This window comes from Macrosteles quadrilineatus, unplaced genomic scaffold (genome assembly GCF_028750875.1).
Source record: "Macrosteles quadrilineatus isolate MER2022 unplaced genomic scaffold, UCM_ALF_1.0 Scaffold_6__1_contigs__length_79288215, whole genome shotgun sequence".
Taxonomy (NCBI): Eukaryota; Metazoa; Arthropoda; class Insecta; order Hemiptera; family Cicadellidae; genus Macrosteles; species Macrosteles quadrilineatus.
This window is the reverse complement of record NW_026542599.1, coordinates 48,428,357-48,446,619: the sequence shown is the minus strand read 5'-3', so window position 1 is coordinate 48,446,619 and position 18,263 is coordinate 48,428,357. Positions and strand designations below refer to the sequence as shown.

Below are 18,263 nucleotides of genomic sequence, written 5' to 3'. Positions count from 1 at the left end.
AAACAAAAATAACCCTAACACATCAACAAGAAACTGGTTGAGTTTATTTAGCTTAATGAATTCACCGAATATAGTGTGCTGTTTTACAACAAAGGGGAAATATTGGTAAGAGTAAACAGATATATTCACTAATTTTGGTTGGGTTCTGTGTATTTTTGTTCATGCTAGGCGTATACTAAACCATAGTAAAAGGAACATCTTACAAACGATTTTGGTCAGGACAAGCTTTTTTCCTAAAATTGCATGATATAGTTACTATTTATTGGCCTGTCCTAAGAAATCATCATTATTTAATCGACATTATTAGTATAAAGTTAACTGGATCATGAAATGGGTAAGCTTTTAGCGAAACCTGACTTCTGAATTTTAATAGTGGTTTCTTTTATATAGTACATTTTAAAGATTTACATAGTACTTGTTTTCGTATATTTCCTCAGAAGACCAACAACTTATTTGGGATTTATTAGATATAATTTGTCCAATAATTGGTTTTGAAGTATTTTTATTTTTATTTTTTTCAAATGCAAAGTATAATAATAAGTTCAAAGTAATTTGAATTACTAGATAAGTTTTGCTTTTACCTGCCTCTTTTTTCACATATTTATTTTCCAGTTAGTTGGGTTGGGTCTAGTAAAAGTTAAAACATGTTTGGTACAATCTATTTTCAATAGTTTCTACCTTATAGAATATTTTAAGGTTTCTGGACCTATATGACATATTATTTTATTGTAAAATTTTACTTACCTTACTGTTGCTGCTAGGCTAGAGTTGATGCTGGTCTTTAAAACTCCCACGTTTTGCACCGCATTTATGGTGTACAATTCTTTAGACAATAGATGTTGAGGATACAAGTTTCCCCAGCTCCAGACCTCTGCAATAGCGTGTGATATGTAGTCGTCAACCGTCAGAGTGGCTTTCGTACACTGAACTGTCTGTTTAAAACAAATACGGAGATCATCGTATAAAAAATTTAAATAAAAACACAATTCGTATAGTAGAATGGGGGGGTTTAAATGTACAGTACTTTGAAAACAACCTTGAGGAAAATATACTTTTTATAATGATACTCTTGCTTCTTATAGACCAAATTGGAGAGATTTTTATTGGAATAGCTTGCAGCATTTAGTACTTTAATTGTATTTCTGTTACAAAAGTTAACTCAAAACCATCCAAGGGGCTTCGTAGATTTGAGAAGACATATTTAAATAATTAAATATTGAAATTGCAAACTATTTAAAATGCCAATAATTATAACATATACTTACCAACAAAAACAAAAATGGGTAAACTTCAAAGAACATGATGAAAAAGCCTAAATACTTCAACTATCAAAAGTGAACTGGCAACTATCAAGAAACACAGTATTTATACAAGAGTGAAAACAAGCATTCTTATCTATTATAAGTTAAGGCACGGTAAATACAACAGATAAATTGTGTACACAGTCTAATACCGTTCTTATGGAAACATTCTGTCACGGTGAGAGGTTTACTGTTTTCATACATTTTCTCAGCGTAATTTCCTCATTGCTTAAGCTAAGTAAAATTTTAGTATTTTAGTATTATATAGTAAATAAATGAATAGAGAGAAATACCTTTTGAAAGTTAAAAGCATTCTCAGTAACATTGGAATGTCATTACATTATTTCCTTCTTAATTGATTTTTTTGAAAATTCCAAAACAATATTGTACAGTTCAATTTAAATTGAATTTAACAACTCAATGACTAGTACGTTTCCTACCTCATTACAGTTGATAGTTTGTTACATTTATGTGCTATCTTGTTTGAGAATTCATATGAATGACTAAGTAAGGAAAAGTAGCTTCAATAATACATATTTTCAGTTTTAATTAAATATAGGGTTTTTTTCGAGGGTTTGCGTGGTGTATTTTTTGTAATATGGAATTGTGACTCATATTATGTCGTTTCTATGCTTTAGTAGGAGAAACTGGTGGCGCTAAGACTTGCCTAGTGACATATGGATACAATACAACCAAGTATTAAACGATTCAGAGTTAAAAGTATTGTTAGATTAAGTTTGAGGGTACGGTACGAACTAAGTAGTTAATAACACCTTTTGTAACTTATGAGCAGAAATTAAATTAATAAAGTGAGCATAAATAAGATGACACATATAAGGGCATGTTTTGAATTTTATTTTATGATTGTTTTAGAATAATTTTTACATTTTTGCTACAGCTTTAGAACATAGTTTACCCTTAATAAATATAATTGTTGGGAAAAATCTCATCAAGCCATTAAAACATGGTGAAATATAAAACAGTTAAATATAAATATAACGATTTTAGTTGAACGACCAAACCTTAACCAAAAGTAAAGGGTCCTCTCGCACAAAACAATAAAAAAACATTCATTTTTAACTAAAAAAAAATTGAATTTAGTTTATTTCCTTAACATATTACCCTTTAGTGCCAATGGAAAAAAATCTTATATATCGTCTATATATCGTATATATCATCTATGCCTATATATCGTAAACCCTATGGACTTTTAAATATTGTTCTGAAACAAATCAACTAGTTAATGAAATCTTCAGAGCGTAGCATGACTGCTAAAGGCAAATAAATACCAATTTATGATAGTCTACTACTACAATATTGCTATACTATTAAAATATTGCAATTTAGACGGAACCCTTAATAAAGTCACATTAATAAAACATGTTTAACTAAACAACAGTTTTGTTTTATGTTATTTTGTTATGTAATGATTAACCAGGGGATTTTCCTTTCAGAATTCAGTTTAACCCTGAAATGTATTTAGAAACGAAGGTAGTAATTTTGGACGAGACAGACGTTTAGTGATGCCACGAAGCCAGCGTTAAGCATTTCCTGAATGTCAATTAGTAGCAATTTCATATTCACCCTTCTACCCCTACACCAACTTCCAATTTTACCCAAATTCATAAAAAATCTCTCTCCTCTCCACTGCAACAGCTTTGATTTAAGTGCAGTATTATGTTACCCACACGCATTTCTCAGAAATAGTAAATGAATAAAATAAATGTGGTGAAATGTAATAGAATCTGATGAAGGCGGGCAAAGCAGAACCATTTCAGCAATAATATTGAAATGAGGAACTCTAAAATGTTCTGGAAATCAATTCGGAGAGATGGTCCATCTGTATTGAACCAAAAGAACAATAATTCTTGTAAACTAGCTCCAGATGATATGAATAGTTTTTTTGCCACCATGGGAACTGGTAATAATATTAACCCTGATGTTCTAAACTATTACAAATCTAACATTGCTAAACACGTTTCTGGGACTTTTAGTTTCTCTGAAGTAAGCGAAGGCCAAGTAAAAATGGCCATGAATAGCATAACTTCAGCATCTGCTGGAATAGACGGAATCAACATTCATATGATTAAGTCACTAAGCCCTTACTGCCTCCCTGTAATAACACGCCTAATAAACATGTCATTAAGAACGGGTAGTTTCCCAGAATGTTGGAAACATAGCCTGGTAATCCCCCTTCCTAAGACGAACAATGCATCCATGGTTTCACACTTTAGACCAGTATCATTGTTGCCTTCGTTGTCAAAAATCCTAGAGAAGGTTGTTGTGGACCAGATAGCGCATTTCATTGATGCAGAGCAGATTTTAGATGTTAACCAATCTGGTTTTAGAAGGGGACACAGTACATGCACAGCTTTGCTTAACATGTTTGATGAAATTTACAAAGCCAAAAATAATAAGCTGTGCAGCGTATTGTCGTCGTTAGATTATACACAGGCGTTTGATTCTGTAAACCATAGCTTGTTGATTTCAAAGTTAAAATATTTTAGATTTGATTGTAAGGCTCTAGAGTGGATGACCACATATTTGAGTGGGAGATCACAGATTACAAAGGTGGGCAATCAGCTCTCATCGTCAGTGGCAAAGACAGTCGGTGTTCCCCAGGGAAGTTGTCTTGGTCCTATCTTGTTCAATCTGTATATAGTAGGTATTGAATCAGTGTTGGATTTCGGGATTATGTATTCTTATGCTGATGACTGTCAAATCTTCTTATCATACCAGCCTACTTTGGTTGGGGAGGCATTACAGCATATGAGTAGTGACCTTTCAAAGGTTTGTGAATGGTCTAAGGATCATGGATTAAAGCTAAGCCCTGAAAAATGTTCCGCTATACACTTTGCCAATACAGCAATCTATGAGCAGCTGGAAAAAAATAGCATCAAAGTTACAGTTGATAACTCAGAGCTTTCAACTTCCAAAAGCATTAAGATTCTTGGTGTGACAATTGACTCACAGCTGACATTCTCTAGCCATGTAAAACAGATAAGCAAACGTGTTGTTGGAAAATTAAAAGTGCTTAATAGGTTTAGAACATTGCTCCCAGCAAACATCAAGTTGAGGTTGGTCAAATCCCTGATTTTCCCTACTTTAAATTACTGCCTACCTGTTTTTGGATACAGCTTAACACAGGAACAGATCACTATACTACACAGGCTACAGAATTGCTCCCTAAGGTTCGTATACGAACTTAAAAAATATGATCATATAACAAGTCACCGTAGGATCTCAAATACAATGTCCATCCGAGAGAGCTGTGATAAGCAGGTTGCATGTATCGTCCACAAAACACTGGTCACTCAGGCACCACAGTACTTGAAGGAAAAACTGAAAGCGAGGTCGGCCGTGAGAGAGCGCAGAACTAGACAGGACTTGTTGCTTGACATACCAAGGGTTGTTCTTGATGCTGGGAGAAGGGGGTTTTCTTACTTCGGGCCGGCTCAGTACAATGCACTTCCTTGCAAGCTAAAAGCACTGTCTTACAACAGTTTTAAGAATCGCCTAAAGAGTTTGTAACTAATCTTATTTTGTTTCGTAGTTATAAGAGGTTTTATTTAGTTTAAGTCCTGACTTGAGTCAATTTGTAAAACTGTTTTGTAACTGAAATTCGCTCATGAATAAAGACCTTATTTATTTATTTTATTTATTTATTTATTTATTTATTTATGTTGGGTCACATATTATCTGTTTTATTTATTTTAAGATAGGGCCTAGTGAGTTGGGTTCTAAAATATCAACCTTAAAAAACAAATGTTTAGTAAGTATGGAGTAAAATATAATTGAAGTAAATTTTCTATCAAGTACAATATTAGCTTAGCAGCCTTGAAAAGGCATTTCAACGTTCACAATCTCATACAGATAATATATCAAATTACTTTAGAATAAATTGGGTACAACTTTAAATTGAATATATGTTTAATATATATTTCTGTGTTTTTATCTTGACAGGAACTATCAATGGAAAATAAAAGGCACCAAAAAAACAATACTCTTTGTGAATGAGAGACTGGTAATACAAGTATAGTTACCACTAAACACATTATATATAAAAGTCGGATTTCTCCTAAGCAGCTATGTGTAATAAACAGAAACTTGCCAAATAATTATTGTTTTCAGGATAACAGGTGTTTTGCGAAAACAAATATGGGACACGAGACAACAACTGGAATATTTTTAATCAGATTCATAAAAAAAAAAATTATCAACGTTTTCTTTTCTTTTTAATAACATATATTTACGAAAATAAATAAGTTATTTGTAAGTTTTAAACGTAAAAAAATATTTCATAAGTAAAAATATATTGTATATATCAATTTTATTTTTGATTTAGGAGTCACATTAGAGTGACTAAATTTTACTTTTCTCTGATAAATATAATTCTTTTATTTAGTATCTGTACGTTTTAATGATTTCCAAACTATTGTCTTAATTCCATTTATCAATAATATTGGAAAATACACACAACATATGGATTCATTTGGAATCCATCAATATTCATTTCTCTATCACTCACAGGTCATTGTGACCCATGTGATATTTTTATGTGATTCATGTAATGAATGAATGGAATTTCTCTCTCTCCATCAAAACTTGTTTGAGTGTGCTATGGACATTTATTATATCCTTAATATAGGAGTAACAATCAATGATCCACCTAGCCTTCAAACATTCTGTATTTGAAATATAACTAAAATAAATAACGCAAATGATTGAGTATCACACACAACGTTCTCTGACAATAAACACTAAACACTGAACCAGGAAGTAAACAGAAGCTGGCCTTAAGAGCAAACTCGTGTTTGGCTGTAAAATACCGGCTCTGACCGTTTGCTGTCCGAGCGTCTAAACATTTTAATTAACCCTTAACATTATAATGAGTATAATTATGTGCATATTTAATACCTTTAAAATGTTCACACTGACTACCAATCACCCTGTATACGAACATTTTTAGTCAAGTAATTATGGTTTCAGATATAATTAGGGACTAAATATTTTTGTTATTCTAAAAACTATTGTTTAAATGTTGTACCATAAAACGATATCTATTCTTTATGTCTTACTGGCAAAAAAATCTATTTATATTCGTAATTAGTTAATATATAACAAAAATTGGGAATAAATATAACACAAACATATTTATAGACATATTTTGGTAAAAATCAAATAAGACAAAGAAAATTCGCTTAGCCTGAATGTTTGTTAGGGTGGGACTATTTTTTGGTTTAATTTACTTAAAAATCATATGAAGGAGAATTATACCATGAAATTTTAATACATACCTTATTAAATCAAATTTATTTTGTCTTTTATTGCGCTAAAATCTTTAATACAATATGAAACTTGTATTATTTAATGCATATTTCGACAGGTTTATAATATACAATTCCATTACTTTACGTTCAAAGTTACCTTGAATGCTAACAAAAAAATTGGTTGCCCTGCCCCACCACCGTTGGACAAGCCCAGATTGAAATTTGGAAAATAAATACTTGACTGTTGTTGAGTCACTCAGCACCAATAACTTCCTTATTCGTCTATTTATCCCGCACGACAGACCCGAAAGTATGCTGGATCTTGCGCTTCAGAATCGACATCTGTCGGTCTCCCTGTTGAGTTAGTATACGTAGCTAGAGTAGTGACGGCGTAATGGGTCCCGTATTAATATACAGACATCTCTGGAGGTCAAACAGTGCTTCGTCAGTTTCAACCAACACTCAGTTTCAACCAACACTCTACCAAGTATATGGTCTTCACACGGGATAGAATAGTTGCTATAGAAACTAGCCTTGTACCCTCTAAGCTTCTCATTTTCCTTTTCCAGAAACTGGCGAGAACCTTTTCTGCGAAGGATTGGAAGATTGTGGGAGAGCCCCTCACGTCAATTTAAGAAAATCTTTAAATTTATTTTATAATTTTTTAGTTAAAAAATTTACTTTTTAATTAAAGTAATTTTTAATTTTTTTATTATAAAATTAAACTGTCATAACCTTACCTAACATACTAAACTTGCTGACAATATAAAAAATATATAAGATAGAAATCGAATGGTAGACACATTAACATATGGTTTGACAGCTCCATTTAAGTAATGTTAAATAATGTTTACATTCAGGCTAGTGACATCATTATTCTAAATATGATCCTTACCCTCTCTGTTCTAATATTCGTACAGTATTTAAATAAATGTTTGAACCAGCTGTGTGGAATTGTGAAATCAAAATTCATTTGTCAGTTAGTTCTGCTTGTTTACATTTTTAAACTTTGTAGTTTTGTTCTTTGTTACCATAGATACCATCAATCAATATTTACTTTAAAATCTCTCACCTCTGATTTTTGAAAGCCCACGGGGCAGAGCCCTGGGTCAATATCGAAGCGGGAATAGTTATATGTATCCTCAGAGCTGTAGCTTCATTTTTGTGCCATTTGAGCCCAGGAGTTCAGTAGTTTTTGAGATTAGCCCATACAAACACACACACACACACACACACACACACACACAGTATGTATAGATAGATAGATAAATGGCAAAACAGCGCAACGAGGTAATGTCTTAATGAATTATATACTTTCTAGGTATTAGAACTCAGGTTTCTCAATTACTTTTCTCGTGACCAACAAATATGATCACTGTTGTTTTACAGGAACATTTTTCCGAAAACCTTTAGAAGGAAATTCTGGCCATTGCTTTCACAATGGGAAAATCGATAAACTATTTTTTTCCTTAACAAGAAATACGAATCTGTTTCAAATTTACTCGACTTTTTTACTCTTTGGGTACACGAAAATGGAAAATTAAATCTGTTTTGGATATAGGTCTTACCGTTCCACCTACAGCAATAGCTTCTTTATAATAAGGAATTCCGTAAAATTTAAATTAAAAGATATTTTTTCCAAAAAAACTTCACATTTGTATTGTTGGTACTTGAGTTGTACGTTGTTGGTAGGCCTATTCTTTCTATTTCAAGTAATGATTCTCATGGACTATTACTTACAATTGAGTTTCACACAGAAATCTACTTAGGTCGTAATTTTGGACAAGACAGACGTTTAGTGATGCCACGAAGCCAGCGTTAAACGTTTCCTGAATGCCAATTAGAAGTAATTTCATATTCACCCTTCTACAATCAGTAGGATGCTCTTTCCCCGCCCCCTTTTCCTTACATTCACCTCACTTTCTCATCCCTCAACTCACCCAAAATGTCTCTCCTCTCTTCCATAACAGCTTTGAATTATGTTCTGTATAATCTTACCTTTGTGAATTTACCTGCTACCATTGAATATACTTTCCATGTAATGTAAAAATGTAAAACAAAAAAACGTGGTGCAATCTGTTGAGATGGTTTACCAACTAATGAAAATATTCTGTGTTAAGTGATGAATCCAAATCACCTGTTTGGCTATGATACTGCATTGGTTTTTATTAATATTGAATCCAATACACTAGTAAACTCTAATGAGATGGTCCTGAACTTCATCATCAATCATGTTGGCTTCAAATTTGTATATTACATGGGAAGACTATCATATGTATAGTCCTGCTACTCACTGGCTTAGTTTTCGTGTTGTTCTACTATTCAAAGCGTCTCAAAATATGTTTTAGATTTACGTTTGAAACATTTTGACATATTGTATATCCATATTGACATATTGACGGCGTAAGTCGGATGCTTATAGGGTGGCTAGGAGGTATCTTCGTCGAGCCATCAATCGGAGTAAACGCAGTTGCTGGGATAAATTAAGGGACGATGTTGATTCCAACCCGTGGGGCCTGGGTTACAAACTTGTAACCAAGAAACTTGGAACCCGCTCTCCACCTTCCGTTGACAGGGTCACTATGGAGAGGATAGTCGAGTCCCTTTTCCCGGCTCACGCGTTGCGACCATTACAGGATTTCGGAAGGCTGGACGACGTCCCACTTTTCAGCCCTGAAGAGCTGGTGGCGGCCGTCATATCCCTGAAGAACAACAAGGCTCCTGGCCCTGATGGGGTACCCGGTGAAGTCCTCAAAAAGGTTTTGACTACCAACCCCTTGATCCTTTTGAGCATGTACAACGCCTGCCTGGTCGAAGGGGTTTTCCCCTTGTGCTGGAAGACAGCTAGGCTTGTGCTTGTTGGGAAGGGCAAGGGAGACCCAGATCTGCCATCCTCTTACAGACCTCTGTGTATGTTGGATACGGCTGGCAAAGTCCTCGAGAAATTGATCCGTTCCCGGCTGAATTCAGCCGTTGTTGCTGCGGGGGACCTCTCCCCTCGTCAGTATGGATTTAGGATGGGGCGATCAACGATTGATGCGATTGAGGAGGTGAAGCAAGCCGTGATGAGAGCTGAGGATTTTAACCACTACTATCGCAGGGTCGTCCTGTTCGTAACGCTCGATGTGCGAAATGCATTTAATTCGGCGAGGTGGTGCGATATGCTGGACGCTCTGGAGAACACCTTCCACGTGCCGGCATACCTCATGCGCATCATAGAGGATTATCTCCGGTTTCGCCTCCTCACGTATGAGACTGCCGAAGGCCCGCGGACGATGGGTGTCACTTCTGGTGCTGCCCAAGGTTCTATACTCGGCCCAGACCTCTGGAACGTCGTTTATGACAGCCTTCTGAGGTCTGAAATGCCTGAGAAAACTGTTTTGGTTGGGTACGCAGACGACGTTGCAGCTTTGATAGCTGCACGCAGCGTTGAGCTGGCTCAGCTAAAGCTTAACCGAGTTATGCGTACCATAAACGCATGGATGGCAGACCGCGGTCTCTCGCTTGCTTTGAGCAAAACCGAAATCGTGATTTTGAAAAAAAAACGGATTGACACCATCGTGCCGTTGAGGGTAGGAGCCGTCGAGGTTCAAACCGTTCGTTCTGCCAAGTATCTTGGGGTCATGGTAGACAGCAAGCTTAGCTGGCGGGACCAGATTTTCCGTACAGCGGACAAGGCCGCTAGGGTTGTTTCTTCTCTTAGCCGGTTGATGGCCAATGTCGGAGGGCCTCGGTCCAGTCGTAGAAGGCTGTTAATGTCTTCGGTCCAGTCCGTACTCTTGTACGGTGTGGAGGTGTGGGCAGACGCACTAAATAAGGAGGCATACAGGATGCGGCTCGCCCGAGTGCAACGTCAGGCAGCACTGAGGGTAGCATCTGCCTACCGAACAGTGTCCGAGCCCGCCGTCCTGGTGGTTGCTGGAGTCATCCCCGTCAAACTTTTGGCGGCAGAGAGAAAGGCAATTTACCGGCGCCGTGGGAAGGACGAGGCACGAACAGAGGAACGCACCCGCACCTACCAGCTGTGGCAGGAGGGCTGGGAACAGGAGACACGGGGACGCTGGACCAGGCGACTGATACAGCAAGTCCAACCGTGGGTTAATCGGCGGTACGGAGAGGTAGACTTCTACCTCACCCAATTTCTGACGGGACACGGCTTTTTCCGGTCGTACCTGTTTAGGATGGGCAAAGCCGTGTCACCCGATTGCATATACTGCCCAGGCATTCTCGATGACGTGGAACATACATTTTTCCACTGCCAGCGCTGGGAAAGGCCCCGCCTGGAGGCTCAACAGTTAGTAGGACTGCTGTCGGTGGACACGGTCATACCGATGATGACGGAGGGTGAGGACTATTGGACCTGTGTGTCACATTACATCCAGAGTATTCTCCGCGCCAAGAAGTTCGACCTCGACCGGGATGCGGTGTAGGTCATAAAGAATCAAAATGCCAGAAACGGTGCGAGCCCTGAGGGCTTAGGTCACATGTTGACCTGACTTGAAGTAATGTGACAAACAATTCCAGGTCTGTGTCCAACAGAGTAGAGGGGGCTTTTTAGTGAGTAGTCTGATAATTTCAGGAGTCTCACACTACAGGCTGGCTACCTGTGTGCGTAAAAGCATTTTCCCTCCTCTCCCTAAAAAAAAAAAAAAATATTGACATATTGTCTTTCTGAACGAAGATTGTTTGCCGTAGTTTCTTTACTTAAAACTTCAACTAAAACTAATCTCACAATTACTTCAGATGAATAGTTATTTTTTTGGCAAAATTTGAAATGCGGAATAATAAGCTAAACTGCGTATCAACAAAAATCTTATATATATATACAAAATCCTTGGCGATAGTTCAAAATTACAAAAAGCAATGTTTAAAGTTAGGACTTTTCTGAGCAGGTTTGTGTAAAAAAGAAAACTTCTAATTAATTTATACTGGATAAAGAGTCCCCGCAGGGTCATGAGTAGCCTTTCTGATGTTTAAACTGTTTTAGTTTTAATTGCTTTATGAAAATTAGTAAGAAAGTTGAAGCCATCTTATTAGTACCTTTGTAAGTTTGGCTATTGCTGTTTTCAACTTAAGTTTTGAATAACAGATAGACTTATACAAATACATGGGTACTTTAATGTTAATTAGATTGCATATTTAAATGTAATAATCCACGAATTATTATCATTGTCATTCACGATCCTGCCAAGCTCCTTGCTTTACCGATCGATCTATGATTATCAATATATTCACACAGCTATTTTACACACACAGAACATTATTACATACAGACAGTAACACAGTTACAGTTATAGTACAGGTACAGTTATTTTTTATCAATATACTTTATCAATATATGTTATCAATATTTATCAGCTATACTACCAAGTTTGGGCTGTAATTTAAAATGCAGTACACTCGCAAATGTGGTGAGGATTTTTTTCCCAGGACGAAGATCATCTTTTCACCATACATCTTTTCCCACGAGCCCGGGATTGTTTTTTTCACATTACTTCAGATGAACCACTATAAATCATGTGATTGGAATTTCTTCCATTGGTTTTGATTGTGTGTTTATAGTGGATTTTTTTTGTCACCATGCTGGCAACCCATAATGTCCATGTTTTTTTTATATTTTAAGTTTTTTGTGTGCATATTTTTTGAGTTTATTATAATTAATTAAAGGATTCTGCATATCTACTCTACAGGAAAATATCTTCCCAACAGTATGCGTAGATTTTCCCTGCGATGCACACGAGCTGAGAAAAAAGTTTTAAAGAAAAATGCTTGCTTATTAATGTATTGATAGAGCGGAAACTGGAATCATCTATGTACGGATGTACATAGCCTGTTAACTGATGCATTGCACAATGACATGTCAATTGTTTTAAAAACAAGACATTGAATCATATTTTTGAATCATATAAAATTTTGTATATTTTGTGGGCAAAGACTAATTATTGAAAGAAAATAGTTCGTACTTGAATTTACCCTACTTATAATTTCCGCCAATAACTTTATCATTTTAAATACTCTATTAATTAAATCGGTCACTTATTCCAATTAATTCAGAATAGAGTTCAAAACTTAAATCTAATGTACGATACTGATTGTGGTTAAACATTCGACTGAAATAAGCCTTCAGGCTATTTTTAAAGGAAATTCATATAATTTTTAATATTGTAAGTCAAGTTACCGGCCTATCTTGATAAATACCATACAAACACAGAAATTAGAAAAATGTACTTAAAACATTAGCCCTTCACGAGCGTCGCGAGGACTGTTGACGCATCCCGCATGACAGAAAACATGAAGTTTACAGTAATGGTTGTAGCAAGGATTCTTCCATAGACCTGTACTGCACGGTGAACGCGGAATTGAATAGAGCAGCTCGCTCCCAAGGTACGTTATTATCGTACTAATTGCGAATGCAGAATAAATCTAACATAAACAAAAGTATAAGAACATAGGGTTAAGTCACAAAACGTGAACTGTATTGTCATTTATTAATTCTTCTAATTCGACAATTGAACTGCTGAATTCTGCTTGATAAAACAACTCACAAATTAAAAAGAAAATCTCTAACTATTTTACCAAGATAGGGGGTTTCGTAAAAAATTTCTTTAAAGCTATACAATTTATATTACAACATACCAATACTGATTGATAACACTGTTTTGGTGCGATAAAGCTATTGTAATCTGTTTATGTTATGGAAACATTATCACGTTAAGTAGTGTGGAATGGCTCAGATAAAAGCTATTCAGGTGGTCATAACACAACTCATACATCCAAGTTATGACTTTATAAAGCATAACAATCCCATAAACCTCGCAAGACAATATTTATATGCATAACACAGGAGTCGGGCCTTTATTTACATCCTGATATTAATGTTTGCAGCCAATCCAAAAAGGAAAATGTAATGCAAATTATAGAACTTCTCCTTTTTATTGTTACCTACAAAGGCGGACACAGTTTCCAACTCAAGACGTTAGCTATTTCGAACATAGATAAATAACATGAATACTAGAACAGAAACGGTATGGATCATAAACATAAACAAATGACGTTGCTGGCCAGAAAATAAAAATTTTATAACATTGCTTAAATGAATTTGTCGAAACCATATGTCATTACTATTAGTATAGAATTCGGGCCAGCAACGCTATTTGTTTTATGTTTATGATACATACCGTTGCTATTTAAGTATTCGTGATAAATACCAATACCGATTAATCCCGTTCTCTAATTCTTAGAAACTTTACTGATCATTGGTCGATATAAGGGCATTGCATAATGGCTGTAAACACTTTAAAAACTATTACTACATCGTTATATTATCATTTTATCCACTTTCTTCTTCTATAATGATTTATTGTACTACCAGTTTTTTAGGGGTGAGGTTTGACCGTTAAACCTAACTTTGTCTGAAGAAAAGTATGTTGGATTCTTTGGACATTAAATTTAAATTTAATTTAGACAAATCAATGTTGGTATATTTTAAGAATTTCTCTTATGTTATACTTAATCCTAATTGCATGTGTATAATGATCCTATTTGTGAATTAAAATGTCAAATTCATGCAAGCAGTTATATATTGTGAGCTTTTTTTATGTTATAACATTATTAATGTTTATAAATTTTATTGAACACATTTACATAAAGTAATTAAAAGAATGCAATAGTTTTAGGTGGAACAATTCTACTTCAAATTCAATAAAATATCATCAATGCTCCCAATTTATTTTCCACTCCAATAGTATTTAATTTAGAACCAAGAGCACCAATAAAATGGTCATTATTTAGTTTTTATTGGCACTGACTGTCATCGTTGAAGTCCTTTGGACCAGTTGATAAAGCGATTTAACCAGACCTATTCTGCCACCATTGTATTTCATGACCTGGCTAAGTGTTGGATGGGAAATATTTCTAAACAGCGTTGTTACTAGTGATTACTGTAAATCCATCATAAGCTTAAACTATTATCAACCTTCAGGATGGTCTCTTCAGACTGAAAGCATTCAATATAAAACATAATATGGCAAGTTCAACAATCGAAGAGAAATTTATTTTATTAAGTGTTTTTTATTAATACTTGTTTTTTAGGAAATTGTTATCAAAAATAAAATTTTAATTATGATTATACCACTGACATTTTGAAAAATCGACTTTTTGACTTTCTTAAATCTCAGCAAAACGATATTATACCTTAAAAATATTATTTAATCCCAAAACTAGTAATCACGATTTATCTTGACATTAATAAACACCACACATCTGAACTAAGATAATCCAAACCGCAAACCAACCTATCACAACTCAAATCTAAGAGAACGAGCTGAACGTAGTTCAATGTAAACCATAGTCTTTAAGTATTCGAGCATATTCAAACAAACCCTGAAATTGCAAACGTTTCACCTGTCTATAAAACACCGACACAAATATTTCTGCCACGATTTAGTATTGGTTGAGGGTTATTATTTAATCAAGATGTTTCAAAAATGAAAAAAAAAAACTGTGAAAAATGCATATTACGTTGTTTTGGCATACATTCAAATTGTTGATATCAATTTAATTTTGATACTAACTAAACTGTTTTCAATTGTTGAACCACCGTGCATATTTAGTTCAAATTCACCTTTTTTAGTACCTTACCAAAGTATTGCTACTGAAATTTCACTGCTAGCCATTACTAACTCATCTGACTTTGCAGTTGTTAATATTACCATAGAATCAATACATCTATGATATTACGTTGAATCTTTGATGTTATGGGTTTATGAAATAGAAAATATACATAAACAAAATGAGTTTTATCGTAATGTGTTGATAAAACATATTATGTTACATGCTCAGCGTGTACGGTCATTCAAGTTATTATGGTTACTGTTCTAAATGTTCAATTGTACCTAACATGTGATATATTTTTGTTATCCTTTTTCCAGATATGATCCAGGACTGTTCCCTGCGCCAGTTTAAGTGTAACAACACTAAGTGCGTGCAATTAACATGGATGTGTGATGGAGAAGACGATTGCGGAGATAACTCGGATGAAGATCACATGGAATGCAAAGGTAAATCAACATTATATTTATATGCACCATACTGCAACATAGAGTATTGCTCTTTATAGTTGTGACACAACAATATTTCTTGATAGCGGTCGTTCAAAATCATGGCCTTGGTAAGTCTTGTCTCAACTAAATTCATTGTAAACATAACACAAATTCTTCTTCAGCTTGGTGACTTTACTAATAATATATCTATAAACTAATTAATTCTATAGGTTAAAAATTGCAGTAAAATAGATTGCGTATCTTTGTTGTCGTTATTTAAGGTTTGTCCATACAAGGGTAACATTTTGCGTTAAAAAATATTCTTTAAATTGTCCCTAAGAAAAAAAGAATACCGATACACGAGATAAACTAGAAATTCAAATTAAAACCTATAAAACTTTTTCTTGGAATAAAAAAAAAATTGATGTTTCGAATTTTAAATGTGGTCATAACTGTCTAAAAATATTAACTTTATTTGTATAAAATATACCAAAAGTGTGAAATACATGCAATAAGTTAGAAAATCGTCAGTGTTTCTAATCTGAAGGAGGATGTATTATGTGTGGAGATCAAAAATATGAAAATAAATTTTCCAGTATGATTTAATAACACCTTTTAACTATTAAAATTTACAACAAATCATATATGAAAGAGTATTAAATGTAATGCGATTACATGTATGTTATCAGTGGTTAGACTCAAACTTTGCAAAACTCACATTTATTTTTAAACCAACTATAACAACGTTTGAATGCAACATAAAACTAGACAAAACAGATGTTAAAGCATAAATCTGATAACACTGTGACAATGGCATGTAACATGTTGAGCTGTTATCTTATCAGCGTTCAACAGACGGGGCTGGCGTTGTCCCAGTGACGAATGAGCTGGACAAAATCCCACGAGATTCGGACCTCTTATCAATGCCTTTGTCCACGGTTTGGTTTTCTGTTTTTTTTTGTTTTTTTTTTTACCAGAAATATACAGAAAGAAAATATCCAATACAAAAATTTTGTATTAAAAGCGATTGTTTCTCTTGTATCAAGTAAGTATAAATATGATATACGGTCATATACATAGGGGTATATACATAAGAAGGGGTCAAATGCATTGATTTCGATGTAGCATTTACCTGGTTAGATGAGCCTACCTGTGTAACGTGTTCGGGAAAGCAAGGGCCCAACCGGTAGCCGTTATAGTGCCGAATTAACTGATAATTTTTACTGGTGGCGCTGAAATGTGAGCCCACTGCCACTACATAGCTGCCTCGAATTCGTTGCGAGTCATGTAACCGACTGAGCTATCGACTCAACTCTTTGTCTATGTCCATAAAAGTAATAATATTGTAACCAAATATGCTAACCTGGGACAATAAACAACCAAATTACAATGCATACATGATATCCATAGTGGCAAAAGTGTGGATACTACCTATGGCATTTCCCTTGTCATTATTTACAATGTTATTTGTTATCAAAAGTAATTTAAAAATAAATCTAACTTGTTAACAATAATTGTTCTATTGTGCCAGTAAATATTGTAATCTTTTAAATGTTTTGTAAGTCGAAAATTTTAGTTTACTTAGTACGTAACCTATAATGCCAGGGAAGAGCTAGAGACATTACCAAAAGGATTAGATCCTATTTCGTATTGCCTGAGCTTGCAAAGCTATAATCTGTCATTTACTTATTAACTCATAGTATAATAATATAATGTCAAAATAATGACATGATAATTAAAAAAAGTTTGACTTTAGTCGAGGTCTTTATGAGAAAAACAACGCATTGTTTGTTAAATTAGTGAGTTCAATCCATGCAATACTTAATTAAGTACTTCTCTATAATGTAATGGACTAGCAAAGTCCAATTAATTAACTATAATTAACTTTGAAACACATTAAATCGTGTTAGGTCAAGTCAATTACCTGTGATGGTCCTCATTTATTGTTATTGTCGAGTGACAGAGTTCGTTATTGCTTGTTAATTACTTTGCATTGTGCTATAGTTTACTGAATAGTTTACACTCCAATGTAGTTGGCAAAGTCCAAAATATTGCAATGAACTTAACAAAAAACTTGGATTAATATTTGCTTTAACATATATGACCATGTATATTATTTTTCGTTAAGTGGTCGTTTTCAAAAAACCTAACCTTGCAATGTGCTTAAAGTTTTGTATATTAACAATTTCTATACCTTAATTTAACGATTTCTATAATCGCAGTCTAATGTTGTCTTTTAATTGCATTAAGTTTCACGTTTTCGTGATGCTACCTATCCAAAGCTTATGAGGTTTAGTAATCAATATTTAGGTAACATTTGATAATACAACTCTTAAGGTGAATACTAACTATGAAAGTAACTATTACTTTCTCATAGTTTCAAAAGGGCTTATCCAAGCCAAAATTAAATTTACTGGGAATACTTTACTTTTTTGGGGGTGTAAAATTATTGGTTTCTGCATGTCCCGTAAGCATGTTTGTGACACCCTGTATAATAAAACAAAGACGTCGAAATTCCACTTCCCCCACAACTCAATTAAATGCAGATCTGAACCAACAAAACAGTCCACTTTTGAGAAGCCACTTATCAATACAGAAAAAAAATTATTTTATATACCTATAAATTAGTTGACTACTATCAATCACTCAAA

The 18,263-nt window shown here is 34.4% G+C and overlaps 1 protein-coding gene across 4 annotated transcripts in view; it reads left to right on the top strand.

Moving 5' to 3' along the window:
- Positions 1–18,263, top strand: part of LOC128996530 (very low-density lipoprotein receptor-like) — a 588,560-nt gene that overhangs the window by 293,153 nt on the left and 277,144 nt on the right. For all 4 annotated transcript variants that reach the window (XM_054421913.1, XM_054421910.1, XM_054421911.1 and 1 more), the window contains one exon: positions 15,502–15,630. In XM_054421913.1, the coding sequence (XP_054277888.1) occupies positions 15,502–15,630 (129 nt within the window). The remainder of the gene's footprint in view (positions 1–15,501; positions 15,631–18,263) is intronic.